The sequence below is a fragment of the Podarcis cretensis genome (genome assembly GCF_951804945.1).
Source record: "Podarcis cretensis genome assembly, chromosome: 10".
Lineage (NCBI taxonomy): Eukaryota > Metazoa > Chordata > Lepidosauria > Squamata > Lacertidae > Podarcis > Podarcis cretensis.
Window position 1 is genome coordinate 4,359,281 of NC_137179.1, and position 18,244 is coordinate 4,377,524.

The 18,244-nt window shown below is 48.4% G+C and overlaps 1 protein-coding gene across 3 annotated transcripts in view; it reads left to right on the plus strand.

The window, feature by feature from the left end:
* Nucleotides 1–18,244, plus strand: part of KCP (kielin cysteine rich BMP regulator) — a 190,074-nt gene that overhangs the window by 97,521 nt on the left and 74,309 nt on the right. Inside the window, exons 45-52 of one of the 3 annotated variants that reach the window (XR_013842777.1) lie at nucleotides 1,685–1,827; nucleotides 3,255–3,427; nucleotides 4,830–4,941; nucleotides 7,524–7,625; nucleotides 11,738–11,902; nucleotides 15,229–15,535; nucleotides 15,877–16,272; nucleotides 16,825–16,963. Coding sequence is in view for 1 of the 3 variants with exons in the window: in XM_079992103.1 (XP_079848229.1) it covers nucleotides 1,685–1,827; nucleotides 3,255–3,427; nucleotides 4,830–4,941; nucleotides 7,524–7,625; nucleotides 11,738–11,902; nucleotides 15,229–15,535; nucleotides 15,877–16,094 (1,220 nt within the window). In the remaining 2 variants the exon portion in view is untranslated. Of the gene's footprint in view, nucleotides 1–1,684; nucleotides 1,828–3,254; nucleotides 3,428–4,829; nucleotides 4,942–7,523; nucleotides 7,626–11,737; nucleotides 11,903–15,228; nucleotides 15,536–15,876; nucleotides 16,309–16,824; nucleotides 16,964–18,244 lie in introns of those variants that run through there. The other 2 variants (XR_013842776.1, XM_079992103.1) reach the window with 2 other exon arrangements.

Genomic DNA, 18,244 nt, shown 5'->3' on the forward strand with positions numbered 1-18,244 from the left:
GAGGAATCCCAGCCTGCACAGGAGTCCCCGCTTCCAGGGCCGGCTGAACTGGGGCAGGGCCTTGATCCTGAAGCGCCTGCACCTGTGCCGGATCCTCAGGAGCAGGGACCAGGTGAATCCACTCTGGCTCCAGAGGTGGTTGAGGACTCAGTGCCTGCAGGTGAGTCTCCCCCTGGGCCCAGTAACCCTTCAGCCTCTCCTGAACTGCAGAGGCTCAGGGCAGAGAGGCGAAGGGAACTGGTTTCTCCCAGGAGGAGTGCTCACCTTAAGGCCAAGAGAGGCGGGTCTCCTGGGGGCCTCAGAGAAGATAAAGGCCAGTCAGCCCGGTCCCAGGTTGCGGGAGCAACGTCGTTGTTGGCTTCAGACCTTCCAGCGTTCCTGTTCCCTGCCCGGCCTCCTGCTTCTGATCTTCCAGCGCTCCTGTTCCCTGCCCAGCCTTCTGCTTCTGACCTCCCAGCGTTCCAGTTCCCCGCCCGGCTCCCTGTTTTGGACCTCACCTCTCATCTCGTGAACTCTGACTACAATCACGGTACCTTTCCCCCGGGACCAGCACACTACAGTGGTGCCCCGCAAGACGAATGCCTTGCAAGATGGAAAACCCGCAAGACGAAAGGGTTTTCCGTTTTGGAGGTGCTTCGCAAAACAAATTTCCCTATGGGTTCCTGCGGGTTCCCCCCCCCCCTTTTTCTAAGCCGTTAAAAAGCCGCTTATCCGCTAAGCTGATAAGCCGCTAAAAGCCGCTAAGCCGCTAATAGCGCTAATCCGCTAAGCCGTCAATGGGCTTGCTTCGCAAGACGAAAAAACAGCTAGACGAAGAGAATCGCGGAACGGATTCTTTTCGTCTTGCGAGGCACCACTGTATGTTGCGAGATTAATAGTCATGATTGTATTTTAAGTTCGACTTGGCAAATCCTCCTCTGGAAAGACTGGTTTATGGTGCAACTTGTCTGGGAAAATTAATGAGCAGACGCTTAGATTTTATTTCATCGGAACTGAGAAGGATGGCGCCTGCCGCCCGAGCAGGACTTTTGGATCAGCGTGTGAAGGTTTATTGCAAACAAAAGACTTACCAGCTTTAAAAAAGGGGAGAGCCTTACAAAGTTCACACAGAAGCATAACAATGCTTACTTTAACTCGCCTGTGGAAACAACTCAGAGGCTATTAAGAAGAAAAAGGATAACAACAAGAAAATCCAAAGATGAGACTGGTGAACACTAAAAGCAGCAGAAATATGAGATGATTGGACCCTTACTGAACTCAAAGCATGGGAACCCCCCCAAAAAAAATTATAATTTGGCAAAATATTTGTACTTTGTGATATGTATTGGTATAATTTGGAATAATTAATGCGATATGATTGGATTGTTAAATGGAAAACTTAATAAAAAATATTTTAAAAAACAAAACAAAATTAGTAGAGTTGTAACAACAGCAGCTAGGATTCTATATGTACCCAGCCAAATGGGCGGGGTACAAATAATAAATTATTATTATTATTATTATTATTATTATTATTATTATTATTATTATTATATCACTATTCAATATTACCAAAAGGTATGTCTCTGGTCTTTTGCTATGTGAAGTTCTTAGTAAAATTTTTATTTCTTCGTGGATCGTGTCCCAGTACGGGCGCCTTCTCAACAGGCATGAGCTGACCGCCCTTCCTCTCTGTTCTCCCCAGACCCGAGCGCCACCTGCACCCACCAAGGCCAGATCTTCCAGTCCAATGACCACTGGCAGGTGGACGAGTGCACGGCCTGCACCTGTGTGTCTGGAGAGGTGCACTGCCGGAACGAGCGTTGCCCACCTGCTGCCTGCGCCGCTGTGAGTTGAAGGGACAGGGGGGAGATTCATCCAGCCCCTGGAAGGCCTTAGCGGGGTCTTCGCTCCATGAGCCGCTGTCTGAGGATCACGGCTGGTGGGCGGGGAGAACCAATGCTCCTTTCAATGCTCCAACGCGGTTGGAGGATGGATGGCAGCTAACAGATTGAGGTTGAATCCTGACAAGACAGAAGTACTGCTTTGGGGGGACAGGAGGTGGGCAAGTGTGGGGGACTCCCTGGTCCTGAATGGGGCAACTGTGGCCCTGAAGGACCAGGTGCACAGCCTGGGAGTCATTCTGGACTCACAGCTGTCCATGGAGGCGCAGGTCAATTCTGTGTCCAGGGCAGCTCCGTCTGGTATGCAGGATGAGACCCTATCTGCCCACAGACTGTCTCGCCAGAGTGGTGCATACTCTGGTTATCTCCCGCTTGGACTACTGCAATGCGCTCTACGTGGGGCTACCTTTGAAGGTGACCCGGAAACTACAACTAATCCAGAACATGACAGCTAGACTGGTGACTGGGAGTGGCCGACAAGACAACAACACCGGTCTTGATAGACCCTCACTGGCTCCCAGTACATTTCCGAGCACAATCCAAAGTGTTGGTGCTGACCTTTAAAGCCCTAATGGCCTCAGTCCAGTATACCTGAAGGAGCGTCTCCACCCCCATTGTTCTGCCCGGACACTGAGGTCCAGATCCAAGGGCCTTCTGGTGGTTCCCTCACTGCAAGAAGCCAAGTTACAGGGAACCAGGCAGAGGGCCCTCTCGGTGGTGGCGCCCGCCCTGTGGAACGCCCTCCCACCAGATGTCAAAGAGAAAAATAACTACCAAAGTTTTAATAGACATCTGAAGGCAGCCCTGTTTAGGGAAGCTTTTAATGTTTAATATGTTATTGTATTTTAGTGTTTTGTTGGAAGCCACCCAGAGTGGCTGGGGAAACCCACCCAGATGGGCGGGGTATAAATAATAAATTATTATTATTATTATATTTCTTGCCATAGAATATTTTTGTAGGGCAGTTGTCACGCTGCAGTTTGCGTGGCTGCCGCTAGGTGGCGATGCCAGTGGCAGCATGACAACAGGACAGCAGGCAGCGCAAGGAAGCAAGCTAGCGGTTGGGTGATGGTTGACTCACCCAGATGAGCTGCAGTGGAACAGCCAGGGCAGGGCAGGGCACCACTACAGCACCAATCCTGCTCTGCTGCCACCAACATCTGCCTCGGGAGCTTCAGAGGGAGAGGAGGAAGAAAGAGGCAATGGATTAGGAGCCACTGTCATGCGGTGGTTGGACCAGGACCTGGGAAACGGGATCAGATCTGCACTTAGCCCTGAAGCCATTTCAGACGCTCCTAAGATACAGTCCAGAAAGAGGGGAGCGGGAAGAATTCCACGCTGACACTCTTGCTCCCTTCCTTTGCCCAGCAGGATGAGATGCCCACCCTGATCCCTGGCATGTGCTGCCCACACTGCGTCCCTCGCCCCGCCACCTGCGTGGCTTTCGGCGACCCGCACTACCGCACTTTCGACGGCAAGATGGTCCACTTTCAGGGCAGCTGCACCTATGTCCTGGCCCAAGACTGCGACGGGGGAGACTTCAGGTGAGACTGGTCCGTCCTACGGAGGGATCTAAGAGGGCAGGATTTGGGGGCGGGGAGAGAAGCGTGGCAAAGAGAACAAAGGAAGAGGGGACACGCTAGATGGCAGTTCCACAGTTCTCTGGGAGCAGCCACCGTAGAAGGCCCTGTCTGGGTGGCGGGACCGAGAGAGGGGACTTTCAACTAGCCTGGGCCTTTTAGATGTTTTAGATCAGTGGCTCCCAATTGACTAATTACTGAGGATCCCCTAATTTTCATAAGCCAAGCCACGCCCCCCCTACTTTTGAAAAATTTTGTTAACTCTATGGCAGTTAGCTCTGCAAAACAAAATGTGGGGTAGTCCCTAATAAGCAAAGGGTTTTAAGTATACTGGACCCCCTAAATGGGAACCGCTGTTTTCAATGTTTTATTTATTCATTATTGGATGTTTATTTATTTATTATTAGATGTTGTTATTAGATGAGTTATTTATTTATTAGATGTTTCATTTGCCCAAAGGCATATACACTCATACCTTGGGTTACAGGCGTTTCGGGTTGTGTAATTTCGGGTTGCGCACCGCGCCGAACCCGGAAATACTGGAACAGGTTACTTCTGGGTTTCAGCACTTGTGCATGCACAGAAGCGTTAAATCGCGTTTTGCGCATGCGCAGAAATGCTGAATCGTGTCCCGTGCATGCGCAGACACGGCACAGCGAGTTGCAAACGCTGCGGGTTGCGAACGTGCTTCCTGCACGGATCACGCTGGCAACCCGAGCACCCACTGTAGTAGACCAGACACGTGGACTGAAGATGGAATCATTTGAGGGAAAACACGGCTTCCCTGGAAAACGCCCACATGGTCTGTTTCCTGAGGATGATAGAAAAGTCTTTGCTACAGTCCTGATCCTTAAAATTTAATTTGTTGGAAGCCGCCCAGAGTGGCTGGGGCAACCCAGGCCGATGAGTGGCATATAAATATTATTATTATTATTATTATTATTATTATTATTATTATTATTATTAGGCTTTATAGCTCATAACCAGTGCTTTGAATTGTTCCAATAAATGACCAGTAGCCATTAGATTTCTTTTAGCAAGAGAGTCGTCCACTTGCTATAGTGTGCATGCACACGAAAGCTCATACCAATAAGGTGCTCCTGGAAGGAATTTTTTTATTTTGTTTCTGTTGTGATAAGAGTTTTTGTGCAATGTTTATGATTCTATGCCTTGTAATATTGCCATATTTTTATATATCTTTTGTCCCCTTGCCTTACACCTGGCGGTGATCAGTTTTCTTTGTTTCTTTCTCACTAATGCTAGAACACTTGTTTGTTATACATTTAATTTTAAAAAAACAAAAAACGTAAATGTAACAATATGTCGTGATAAAGAACTCCCTGTTTTCCCTTCCCCTCCTCCATAGCATCCATGTGACTAACGATGACCGTGGACGGACAGGCGTCTCCTGGACCAAGGAAGTGGCCGTGATGATTGGCGACACCACCGTCCAGCTGCTGCAGGACCGGGTTGTCACGGTGAGGGGCAGGAGGGAAGTGGCTGTGATCGGCTGCTCCACCCCCCTGAAGAAGCTCCTCCTCCTCCTCCTAAGCTGGCGCTTGGGATCAGGGCCATCTTTAACATATGTGCCACCAGGGTGCAAAGATCCACCCAGCGTCCCCATATTTAGTTTAAAGGTAAAGGGACCCCTGACGATTAGGTCCAGTCGTGGCTGACTCTGGGGTTGTGGCGCTCATCTCGGTTTATTGGCCGAGGGAGCCAGCGTACAGCTTCCGGGTCATGTGGCCAGCAGGACTAAGCCACTTCTGGTGAACCAGAGCAGCGCACGGAAACGCCGTTTACCTTCCCACTGGAGCGGTACCTATTTATCTACTTGCACTGGTGTGCTTTCGAACTGCTAGGTTGGCAGGAGCAGGGACCGAGCAACGGGAGCTCAATCCGTCGCGGGGATTCGAACCGCCGACCTTCTGATCGGCAAGTCCTAGGCTCTGTGGTTTAACCCACAGCGCCACCCGCATCCCTAATTTTTTAAGGGGGGGCCAACTCAAAGTTTTTGAGCTTTTGGGGGGGAGAAAATCACTCGCCTGTAACAACGACGCAGTGGAAATAATAACTGCTTTTGTTTCCTGAGTCACTGGGAATATTTGACGCTATGTAGTAATAGAGCAACGGGGGGGACGGGGACGGAGACTTTTGCTCCATTGCTTTTCACCACCGCCGATCAAGAGGGACCGGTATACAGTAGGTATACATTTGGCACCCCCTAGGATTCGGCGCCATAAGGAGAGCAGCAGGAAGCAAAAGAGAGAGACAAAAATTAGAAATCAAGGCTCAAGAAAATGGCTGCGTGACTCGGCTCTTTTATGGAGTCAGCCAGATCCATGCCCATCTCCCAGGTCACATGCAAGGGGAGATGCTCCAGACCAGTGGAACAGAAAGTTGCACTGACGGGATGTCCCCCTGCTTGTGCCCATTCTAGGGAAAGAAGGAATGTTGCATTTGAGTGCACCAATGGATTACATCCTACTTCTTCCTCTCCAGGGCTTTCACCCAAGCAATTGGAGGCTGTGCCTTCCTGAGAACCCATCTCTCCTCTGCCCTGTTCATGCCTCTCCTGGTTCTGGCGCTGGGGTATGAGAGCTCACCAGCTGCGTGCTAGCAGCACATTGTTTACATCATGTGATTCTTCTGATGGTACTGAGCGTGAGACAGGATGTCCTACACTGTTCTCAAGGTTGTGTTCCCAGTGTAACTTGAGACCTTCCTGTTGTTGCTGCAAAGGAGGAGTGAGTGAGTTGTACAGAGGCTTCTGAGAGAGAAGTCATGATTTGTACTAGCTTGTCTACAGTCTGTGGAATAAAGTAGAATGAGTTAGACTACTTTCAGACTACAGATAGGTAGCCGTGTTGGTCTGCCATAGTCAAAACAAAAAAAATTCCTTCCAGTAGCACCTTAAAGACCAACTAAGTTAGTTCTTGGTATGAGCTTTCATGTGCATGCACACTTCTTCAGATACACTGAAACAGAAGTTTCCAGACCCTTCTATATAGTCATGTATAATGAGATTCCTTTACTACAAAGGAATTTCAGAAATAGACTGGAAAGAGAAGCTGCTGAACTGCAACTTATCACCAAACTTAAAACCATGGAGAGTCCTGGTCTGAACAAAGACATTGGATTCTTATCTCATTATACATGACAAAGCCATTTTTCACCTTCTCACCCCTTGCTTTTTCCTGTAAGACCTATTGCAGTCGTTAAGAGTCGTCAACAGGCTCATCACAACTATCTGCCAATCACCCATTCCCACCACCCATCTGAGTAATACCCCTCCCCACCTTCTCACTATATAGAAGGGTCTGGTGACTTCTGTTTCAGTGTATCTGAAGAAGTGTGCATGCACACGAAAGCTCATACCTAGAACTAACTTAGTTGGTCTTTAAGGTGCTACTGGAAGGAATTTTTTTACTTTCAGACTGTTTTCTTTCTTCTGCTGCGGTGCAAAGGGAAAGGGAGTGTGCATCTCTCAAAAGGGAGGTGTCGCTTATTACTGATCTCCCTGGACTGAGCTAAGACCAGCCCCAAGAAGCCTCAGTGCAAGGGAAGAGGAGTCAGCCTTTCCCGAGGGGGCCGATCGGCAACAAATGGTGGCAGAGGATGGCTGGTGGCGGATGGCAAATGGTAGCAGAGACCAGGGAGAGGAGAGCTTGTGTCAGCAGCAGGAGGGGATACCCATGACTCTTCACCAGACTGATTCCTGCCTGCCTGCCTCTTGGACCCCTTCCTCTTCTGCTTCAGCTTCCGCCTCTGATTCCGGACTTCTCTCTGCCACCGAATCTCCCCTCTCACTAAACCCTGTTGCCTCTTCTGCTTCTGACACCTGCTCCTCCCAGTCTGCTCCCTCTTCCCCCATGGACCACTCAACATCGTCCCACCACTGCTTCCTAGAATCTGAGCCTCCTTTCCTTGGGGGCTCCCCAGCTGGTTCCGCCCTCCATCACTCTGTGTCCAACCAGCCCCAAGCAGACCTCTTTCTTCCCTGCAGTCCCTGGGCCTGATCCAGCAGATTCTGCTTATGTTCTTATGTCCTCTTCACCAGGTGGACTCCCAGACGGTGACCCTCCCGTTCCTGAAGGAGCCACACCTCTATGTGGAGCTCAAGGCCAGCACCCTCCTCTTGAACACCAACATTGGAGTCAAGGTACAGAGAGGGATGGGGACATGATTTCTGGAGAAAAGACTCCAGGGTGCTGGGGAGGGGGAGATGCCATTTCTGTAGCCTTCTCAAGGAGTTGCATCTCTAAGGGACACAGAGAAGCTGGAACATGCTCAACCCAAATGATTAAAAGGTCTGGAAACCAAGACTTATGAGAAACAGAGAAGAGAAGACAGAGAGGAGAAATCATCATCATAATTTATTATTTATACCCTGCCCATCTGGGTGGGTTTCCCCAGCCACTCTGGGCGGCTTCCAACAAAACACTAAAATACAATAACATATTAAACATTAAAAACTTCCCTAAACAGGGCTGCCTTCAGATGTCTATTAAAACTTTGGTAGTTATTTTTCTCTTTGACATCTGGTGGGAGGGCGTTCCACAGGGCGGGCGCCACCACCGAGAAGGCCCTCTGCCTGGTTCCCTGTAATTTGGCTTCTCACAGTGAGGGAACTGCCAGAAGGCCCTCGGAGCTGGACCTCAGTGTCCGGGCTGAACGATGGAGGTGGAGACGCTCCTTCAGGTCTACTGGACCGAGGCCGTTTACGGCTTTCAAGGTCAGCACCAACACGTTGAATTGTGCTCGGAAACGTACTGGGAGCCAGTGTAGGTCTTTCAAGACCAATGTTATGTGGTGATTATAATATACAGTGGTGCCTCGCAAGACGAAAAGAATCCGTTCCGCGAGTCTCTTCGTCTAGCGGTTTTTTCGTCTTGCGAAGCAACCCTATTAGCAGATTAGCGCTATTAGCGGCTTAGCGGCTATTTGCGGCTAAGTGGCTAAGCGGCTATTAGCGGCTTAGCGGCTTAGAAAAAGGGGGGGAAGCGGGGGGAAATCGCAAGACTCGCAAGACGTTTTCGTCTTGCGAAACAAGCCCATAGGGAAATTTGTCTTGCGAAGCGCCTCAAAAACGGAAAACCCTTTCGTCTAGCGGGTTTTTCGTCTTGCGAGGCATTCGTCTTGCGGAGCACCACTGTATCATAGATCAGTCATAATACAGCTGTGTTTTCCAGTGTTAGAAACTCAGATATATATGGCGCCTTAAACAACTCAGGACTGCAATACTCATCTGGCTTAGCTTTCAGACCCTTGATCATCTTGGTCTTTAAATACTGGAAGATGGCTCTCTTAGCTCCTCTCAGTCTCCTCTTTTCCAGGCTAAACATATCCCCCATCCTATATTTGTGCATTTGGTTCTTCCAGCCTACCTGCAGAACCTTAGCAAAACAACAACAAGCCTCTGGTTACGTGAAACATACTCAATAAATACACAAGACGTAACCGGCTGTATTTCTGAATAAATCAGGTATACTATTCGTTGTATCAAATTGTAGATTTCAACAGAAGTCTCATAAAGGTCAACAAAAAAAGCAGAAGACCCAGTGGATCAGTTCCTTCTATAGTCAGTTCATGCATGAGGTCCATACATGTATAAGTGTCTATTCCACTACTATGCTATAAGATCCACTATCCTGTAACATTACATATGAGCCTGTACTACTGAAGAAGCCTAGGATGGCAAAACAAGGCTAATATTCCGGAAATCCTTTTCTTAGACTCTGTGAAAAGATTCTGTGGAACTGTAACAACCCTTCATGTGGACTGTTGGACTCTATGAACAGACAGGTGGAATAGTTGTTTATTGCCTTGACATCTGGTGGGAGGGCGTTCCACAGGGCGGATGCCACCACCGAGAAGGCCCTCTGCCTGGTTCCCTGTAACCTCACTTCTCGCAGGGAGTGCAAGAAGGGCTTTTACATTCGCCAGAAGCTCAGCTCTGCCCTTACCGGTCCTGGAGTAAAGGTAAAGGTAAAGGGAGCCCAGGGAGCTCACCCTGTTGCGGGGATTCGAATCACCGATCTTCTGATCGGCAAGCCCTAGGCTCTGTGGTTTAGACCACAGCGCCACCTGCATCCCAATACAATGAATGTTGTTGTTGTTGTTGTTTAGTCATTTAGACTCTTCGTGACCCCATGGACCAGAGCACGCCAGGCACTCCTGTCTTCCACTGCCTCCCGCGTACCATGAATACAATGAATAGTACACCTTATTTATTCAAAATTCAGCCGGTTACGTCTTGTGTTTTTATTAACTGCAGAACCTGGCATTTGTCCCTGTGGATCGGTCCCCCTTTGGCCAAACCCAGCTGTAGCCAACTGCTCTCCTGATTTTCTTCTGTCCTTTCCCGTCCGCCCTGCCAGGTTCTCTGGAACTTACACAAAACAAATGAAATGCCGTGAAAATCCCTAAAACAAGAAGCAATCGACTATAGGTAAAGGTAAAGGGACCCCTGACCATTAGGTCCAGTCATGGCCAACTCTGGGGTTGCAGCGCTCATCTCGCTTTACTGGCCGAGGGAGCCGGCGTGCAGCTTCCAGGTCATGTGGCCAGCATAACTAAGCCGCTTCTGGCAAACCAGAGCAGCGCACGGAAACGCCGTTTACCTTCCCGCCGGAGTGGTGCCTATTTATCTACTTGCACTTTGATGTGCTTTCGAACTGCTAGGTTGGCAGGAGCAGGGACCGAGCAATGGGAGCTCACCCCGTCCCGGGGATTCGAACCGCCGACCTTCTGATCGGCAAGCCCTAGGCTCAGTGGTTTAACCCACAGCGCCACCCACGTGCCAGACTATAGAGTTAAACTAAATATCAAAAAACGACTATAGAGTTAAACTAAATAACAAAAATCAAAAAGTTTAAGGAAAAAATTAACCTAGAATTGAACAAAGCCTTAAGCTAAACATAAGGCAACGGATTTCAGATGGTTTATCCTTTATAAATATCAAACTCCCGAGATAAATACGGATCTTTTAAGAAAGAAATTGCTACAGAAAGAAATGTATTGGATTTTTAGATTTGGTTCCTTAATTCCGTCAGGTCTCAATTCTTATACTGACTTTAGTTCCTTCTTATAATAATTTCTTACAACTCTATTTAATATTATTCTTGTTATTCTTTACAAACCTTGTTTGAACTGGATGCTCTGCCCCTTTAAAAATTCTTTCACCCTACAGTATAAACACCCTATATCCGTCTTTAACATCTGCAGTCAGGGGCGTTTCAGCCCTGTTTTTGAGTTTGTTTAAAATCTAAAACAGCTTATCTCGTTTTCACAGCCGAGTGCTCAATTTCTTATTACTGCTGCTTGGCTCTCTTAAACAGGGCTATGTCCAAAATTTGTCCAAAACAAACCTTTTTTGTAAACTCAGGGAAGCATTTCAGCCCTGCTCTTGAGTTGGTTTAAAATCATTTAAAATCATTTCTCTATTTCCTTCTGAGGAGACTGATTAGTTCAGTGAAACGAGGTTTGTAGCCGGCATCTCGTTAAGGCTTTGCTCAATTCTAGGTTAATTTTTTTCCTTAAACTTTTTGATTTTTGTAATTTAGTTTAACCCTCTAGTCGATTGCCATATTTTCTGCTCCCTAAGACACACTTTTTTCCTCCTACAAAGTAAGGGGAAATGTCTGTGCGTCTTATGGAGCAAATGTGTGGTCCCTGGAGCCGAATTGCCCAGGGGCAAAAAGCAGATTGTGCGTCTTCTTTTTTTAGAAAGAGGGAAGGGGGTGTTGAAACAAAGCCACTGAGCAGCTGATCAGCAAGCGACCAGGAGGGGAGATAAGGGACTCTAGCGAAAAAGGAGGCTGCCTGGGAGGGGGGAGGTAAAAGCACATGGAGCCTCAGGATTTTTGCACTGGGTCACCCCAAATTCTTCATCAGATCATATAGCATGTCCATGGCTACAGCCTGCACCCAAAAAAATCACGCACCCACTGTTTCTTGGGGCTGCAATGGTGCAAAAACGTGGTTACAAAGAACGGATCCACATGGATTCTCAGGATTTTTGCATTGGGCTACCCCAAACCCATCATCAAATCACATGTCTGTGGCCACAGCATGAACCACAAAAATCATACAGCCACTGTTTCGTTCAGAATATTATTTTTCTTGTTTTCCTCCTCTAAAAACTAGGTGCATCTTATGATCAGGTGTGTCTTATGGAGCGAAAAACACGGTACTTCTCGTTTCAGGGATTTTCACAGCATTTCATTTGTTTTGCGTAATTTCTTGGTTCCGTGACTGTCCTTTTTCCACTAGGTTCTCTGGAATGGCCGCTCCCACCTGGAGGTCAGCGTCCCCGGCACATACAAAGGCCACACCTGTGGCCTGTGTGGCAACTTCAACAACTACCCCCAAGATGACCTGCGCCTCCGTTCCGGCCACCTCACCTTGTCAGAGGCAGCTTTCGGCAACAGCTGGAAGGTAACATCAACGAGGAGGTGGGTGGCAGGGGCATAGCTGTCAACTTTTCCCATTTCTTACGAGGAATCCTATTCGGAATAAGGGAATTTCCCTTAAAAAAAGAAAAAAGTTGACAGAAAGCGAGAAGGAATTAAAGAACCTTCTAATGAGGGTGAAAGAGGAGAGCGCAAAATATGGTCTGAAGCTCAACATCAAAAAAACGAAGATCATGGCCACTGGGCCCATCACCTCCTGGCAAATAGAAGGGGAAGAAATGGAGGCAGTGAGAGATTTTACTCTCTTGGGCTCCATGATCACTGCAGATGGTGACAGCAGCCACGAAATTAAAAGACGCCTGCTTCTTGGGAGAAAAGCAATGACAAACTTAGACAGCATCTTAAAAAGTAGAGACATCACCTTGCCAACAAAGGTCCGTATAGTTAAAGCTCTGGTTTTCCCAGTAGTGATGTATGGAAGTGAGAGCTGGACCATCAAGAAGGCTGATCGCCGAAGAATGGATGCTTTTGAATTATGGTGCTGGAGGAGACTCTTGAGAGTCCCCTGGACTGCAAGAAGATCAAACCTGTCCATTCTGAAGGAAATCAGCCCTGAGTGTTCACTGGAAGGACAGATCCTGAAGCTGAGGCTCCAAGACTTTGGCCACCTCCTGAGAAGAGAAGACTCCCTGGAAAAGACCCTGATGTTGGGAACGATTAAGGGCACAAGGAGACGGGGATGACAGAGGACGAGATGGTTGGACAGTGTTGTCGAAGCTACCAGCATGAGTTTGACCAAACTGCGGGAGGCAGTGGAAGACAGGAGTGCCTGGCATGCTCTGGTCCAGGGGGTCACAAAGAGTCAGACACGACTAAACCACTAAGCAACAACAGTGAGCAGGGGTGCTAGACCCCAGCCATCGGGGCCACACCGGACGCCGCCTTGCATTGAGACAGACCCATTGGTCCATCTAGTGGTGTCTTCTCTTTCCATGGTTCATTCTACATATCACAAATCCCTGCATATTTTACAAAAACCAAAGCATTCGGTATTCCGTGATTACATCCATCTAACTTTATTTCTACTGTTGCATTTATCATTATGATAAATTCAATTTATCATAAATTCATAAAGGATTATGAGGAAATTTAACAACACCTTACGGGTTGGATCCAATACCATCAATTGCATGAAGCGTTCAGGACAAATAAGAAAAAAGGTTTCTCAAATGAACCTTCATTATTAGAAAAAGTGTTATTACAAAACATAACTAAGGTAATATCAAAAATGTGTGATACATTATTGGAGTGGGATGTCAAAGATGAACAGGTCAAGGAAGTAATGATCAAGTGGGCTTTAGATATCTGGAAAAACATTGGGAAGAACTATGGAGAAAGAACTGGAAATTTACAGCCTGTGAAGTATTGAGGGGAAATCTAATCAATATGTTTTATAGATGGTACTTAACACCTACCAAAATAGCTAAGATGTATAAGACAAAATAGGGACGCGGGTGGCGCTGTGGGTAAAACCTCAGTGCCTAGGACTTGCCGATCGTATGGTCAGCGGTTTGAATCCCCGTGGCGGGGTGAACTCCCGTCTTTTGGTCCCAGCTCCTGCCTACCTAGCAGTTCGAAAGCACCCCTAAGTGCAAGTAGATAAATAGGTACCGCTTTATAGCGGGAAGGTAAACGGCGTTTCCGTGTGCTGCACTGGTGCTGGCTCGCCGGAGCAGCTTCGTCATGCTGGCCACGTGACCCAGAAGTGTCTCCGGACAGCGCTGGCTCCCGGCCTCTTAAGTGAGATGAGCGCACAACCCTAGAGTCGGACATGACTGGCCCGTACAGGCAGGAGTAACTTTACATTTACTTTTATAAGACAAAATACACTGTTGAATTTATCTTAATGCTGCCAGTGTTTTCAGGTGTACACAATTTCCCCCCATTAATAATAATAATAATTATAATAATAATTATAATAATAATAATAATTTATTATTTATACCCTGCCCATCTGGCTGGGCCTCCCCAGCCACTCTGGGTGGCTTCCATAGAAAGCAAAAATACAATAAAATATCACACGTTAAAAACTTCCCTGAACAGGGCTGCCTTAAGATGTCTTCTGAATGTCAGGTAGTTGTTTATCGCTTTGACATCTGCTGGAAGGGCGTTCCACAGGGCGGGCGCCACTACCGAGAAGGCCCTCTGCCTGGTTCCCTGTAGCTTTGCTTCTCGCAATGAGGGAACCGCCAGAAGGCCCTCGGCGCTGGACCTCAGCGTCCAGGCAGAATGATGGGGGTGGAGACGCTCTTTCAGGTATACTGGACCGAGGCCGTTTAGGGCTTTAAAGGTCAGCACCAACACTTTGAATTGTGCTCGGAAACGTACTGAGAGCCAATGTAGGTCTTTCAAGACCGGTGTTATATGGTCTCGGCGGCCGCCCCCAGTCACCAGTCTAGCTCCCGCATTCTGGATTAGTTGTAGTTTCCCAGTCACCTTCAAAGGTAGCCCCACGTAGAGCGCATTGCAGTAGTCCAAGCGGGAGATAACCAGAGCATGCACCACTCTGGCCAGACAGTCCGCAGGCAGATAGGGTCTCAGCCTACGTACCAGATGGAGCTGGTAAACAGCTGCCCTGGACACAGATTTGACCTGCGCCTCCATGGACAGCTGTGAGTCCAAAATGATTCCCAGGCTGCGCACCTGGTCCTTCAGGGGCACAGTTACCCCATTCAGGACCAGGGAATCCTCCATACCTGCCCGCCTCCTGTCCCCCCAAAACAGCACTTCTGTCTTGACAGGATTCAACCTCAATCAAACATTTCCCAATCTCCTCTAAACATATGTTCTTCTTGCTCTCTTATTCCATATGTTGTCTGCAAGCTGCACATATTTTATATATATATATATATATATATATATATATATATATATATATATATATAGTTTTTTAACATATCATTTTCAACAGTAATTAAACATACTTTTACATCTTATTCAATTTTTTTGACTTCCGTCAATCCTGTCTGAAAATTTTCCAGTCTAATCTCTCAGTATGTATTTCTTATCTTCCCTATTACATTTCAAACTCCTAACCAATATCTCTATCTTTTTCTACTTTGTAACGCTTTGTATATTTCTCATTACAAAACTTCTTGTAATCCTACTAGCGTAATTTGTTGATTTCAAGCTGCGCATATTCTATGAACTTAAGTCGCCCATCTTCTTTCATTGAGACCTCTCTCGTTTCCCATTTTGGGGCTCTGTCCCCAAGTTCCTAGGGGTGTTTGGATGCTGGACCAAATGGGATCCCTTGGCTCTTCTGACATCCTTCTGTTTCTTCCGGCTCAGGTGACCGGCGCCAACGCCACTGGACCTGCCGGCTGCCCCGATGCGCCGGACGTGGACCCCTGCAAGGAGTCTGGCTACCGCTCCCGGAAAGAGGCCAACTCCCGCTGCAAGGTCCTCAAGGCGCCTCCCTTCGAGCGCTGCCACCCTGCCGTCCCGCCAGAGCCCTTCTTCGCCTCCTGCGTCTACGATCTCTGTGCCTGCGGAGCGGCCGCGGCGGAAGACTGCCTCTGCGAGGCCCTAGAGGCCTACGCTGCCCAGTGCCGACGGGCAGGGCTGGTGCTGCATTGGCGATCGCCCACGCTCTGCGGTGAGGAGGCGGGCAAGGTGGGGGGGGCAGGAGGGTGGGGGGGAGGCCCGTGGACATAGATGACCCTTGGGGTCCCTTCTGACTCTACCATTCTTTTATTTTTTTAATCGTTTTAATATAGTGGTACCTTAAGAACAGTTTCAGGTTACGTACGGACCTCCGGAACGAATTAAGTACTTAACCCGAGGTACTGTATAATTGTATAATTTTCATTTGGCTGAGACTCCAACTTTAACCTGAATTTCAGATGCCATCTTGAGATGAGTCAGGCCTCAGTCCCCGTGGGCCGGATCCTGCCTTATCTAACCTCTTCTCTCTCTTTTTCTCTCCCCTCCCTGCAGCCGTGGGCTGCCCCCAAGACCGGGGCTACGTCTTTGACGAGTGCGGCCCCCCTTGCCCCAAGACGTGCTTCAACCGCGCCGTCCCGCTGGGGGTCCTGGAGTCCCACTGCTTCAAGCCTTGCGTGCCAGGCTGCCAATGCCCCGCCGGGCTGGTGGAACACGAAGCCCACTGCATTCTCCCGGAGTCCTGCCCTCGCATCATCTACGGAACTCTCTGAGACAGGATGGAACCGGATTATTTCCAGGGAAGCCTCCGCCTTTGCCTCGTCTGGGGGAGCCTGGAACTGGGGTGGGGTGGGGCGGCTTCCCTGCCTGTTCCAGGGGAAGAGATTTTGGCAAAGCAAGCTTCTCTCCCTTTGAAAGGCAGGTGTGCCTGGGCAGAACATGCTCTCCCCAGTGAGAATTCCAGCCTTCAATTCGAAGCAGGGTTCTGGTCCTTCTGTGCCTCCTCCATTCCCTCGAAAAAAATCAAGCCGAAAACTTGAACCGTGGAGCCAGAATAAATTATGTACAACCAAGAAAAATGTCTCAGTTGCAGGATTCATTCCACCTGGTCAGTTTCCTCCTAGAACTCGCTTGGTGGTGTCTGTGCGCACTGATCGCGCAAGCGATGCACTATCCTAGTCCTCATTGATGCCTTTCTAATGTGCCAGTGATGACGGACATTGCCATTGGCCAATGGGTTTTGGGCCCCCTTCTTTCTAAATAACTCGGATGAACGAAGAGTGGGAACGTTTCTCAGATTTGTGGGGGGGGGCTACAAACTGGGAGGGGGAGCTAATGCCACACAAGACAGAATCGGGGTTAAAAAAATGACCTCAACATTAGAGAACTGGGCGAAGCACAACCCTAGTCCTCATTGACGCCTTTCTAACATGCCATTGATGACTGACGTTGCCATCGGCCAAGGGGTTTTGGTGGAGACCAGAATGGGAAAATCTTCCACAGGTGAGAATTTCAGCATTCAATTTGAAGCATGGTTCTAGTCCTCACTGACTTCCTTCTGTGCCTTCTCCACTCCCTCGAAAAAATCAAGCCAAATGCTTGAATCGTAAAGCCAGAATAAATTATGTACAACCCAAAAAAATGTCTCAGTTGCAGGATTTATTCCACCTGTTCAGTTTCCTCCTAGAACTCGCCTGGTGGTTTCTGTGCGCACTGATTGCGCCACCGAAGCGCAATCCTAGTCCTCATTGATGCCTTCCTAACTTGCCATTGATGACTGGCGGTGCCACTGGCCAATGGGTTTTGGTGGAGACCAGAATGGGAAGATCTTCCACAGGGGACCCACCCCACACCCAAATCTCCCTCTGGTTGTTGTTTAGTCGTTTAGTCGTGTCCGACTCTTCGTGACCCCATGGACCAGAGAACGCCAGGCACTCCTGTCCTCCACTGCCCCCCGCAGCTTGGTCAGACTCATGCTGGTAACCTCGAAAACACTATCCAACCATCTCGTCCTCTGTCGCCCCCTTCTCCTTGTGCCCTCCATCTTTCCCAACATCAGGGTCTTCTCCAGGGAGTCTTCTCTTCTCATGAGGTGGCCAAAGTATTGGAGCCTCAGCTTCAGGATCTGTCCTTCCAGTGAGCACTCAGGGCTGATTTCCTTCAGAATGGAGAGGTTTGATCTTCTTGCAGTCCATGGGACTCTCAAGAGTCTCCTCCAGCACCATAATTCAAAAGCATCAATTCTTCGGCGATCAGCCTTCTTTATGGTCCAGCTCTCACTTCCATACATCACTACTGGGAAAACCATAGCTTTAACTATACGGACCTTTGTTGGCAAGGTGATGTCTCTACTTCTCAAGATGCTGTCTAGGCCTGTCATTGCCCTTCTCCCAAGAAGCAGGCGTCTTTTAATTTCGTGGCTGCTGTCACCATCTGCAGTGATCATGGAGCCCAAGAAAGTAAAATCTCTCACTGCCTCCATTTCTTCCCCTTCTATTTGCCAGGAGGTGATGGGACCAGTAGCCATGATCTTCGTTTTTTTGATGTTGAGCTTCAGACCATATTTTGCACTCTCCTCTTTCACCCTCAATAAAAGGTTCTTTAATTCCTCCTCACTTTCTGCCATCAAGGTTGTGTCATCTGCATATCTGAGGTTGTTGATATTTCTTCCGGCAATCTTAATTCCGGCTAGGGATTCATCCAGCCCAGCCTTTCGCATGATGAATTCTGCATATAAGTTAAATAAGCAGGGAGACAAAATGCAGCCTTGTCCTACTCCTTTCCCAATTTTGAACCAGTCAGTTGTTCCATATCCAGTTCTAACTGTAGCTTCTTGTCCCACATAGAGATTTCTCAGGAGACAGATGAGGTGATCAGGCACTCCCATCTCTTTAAGAACTTGCCATAGTTTGCCATGGTCGAC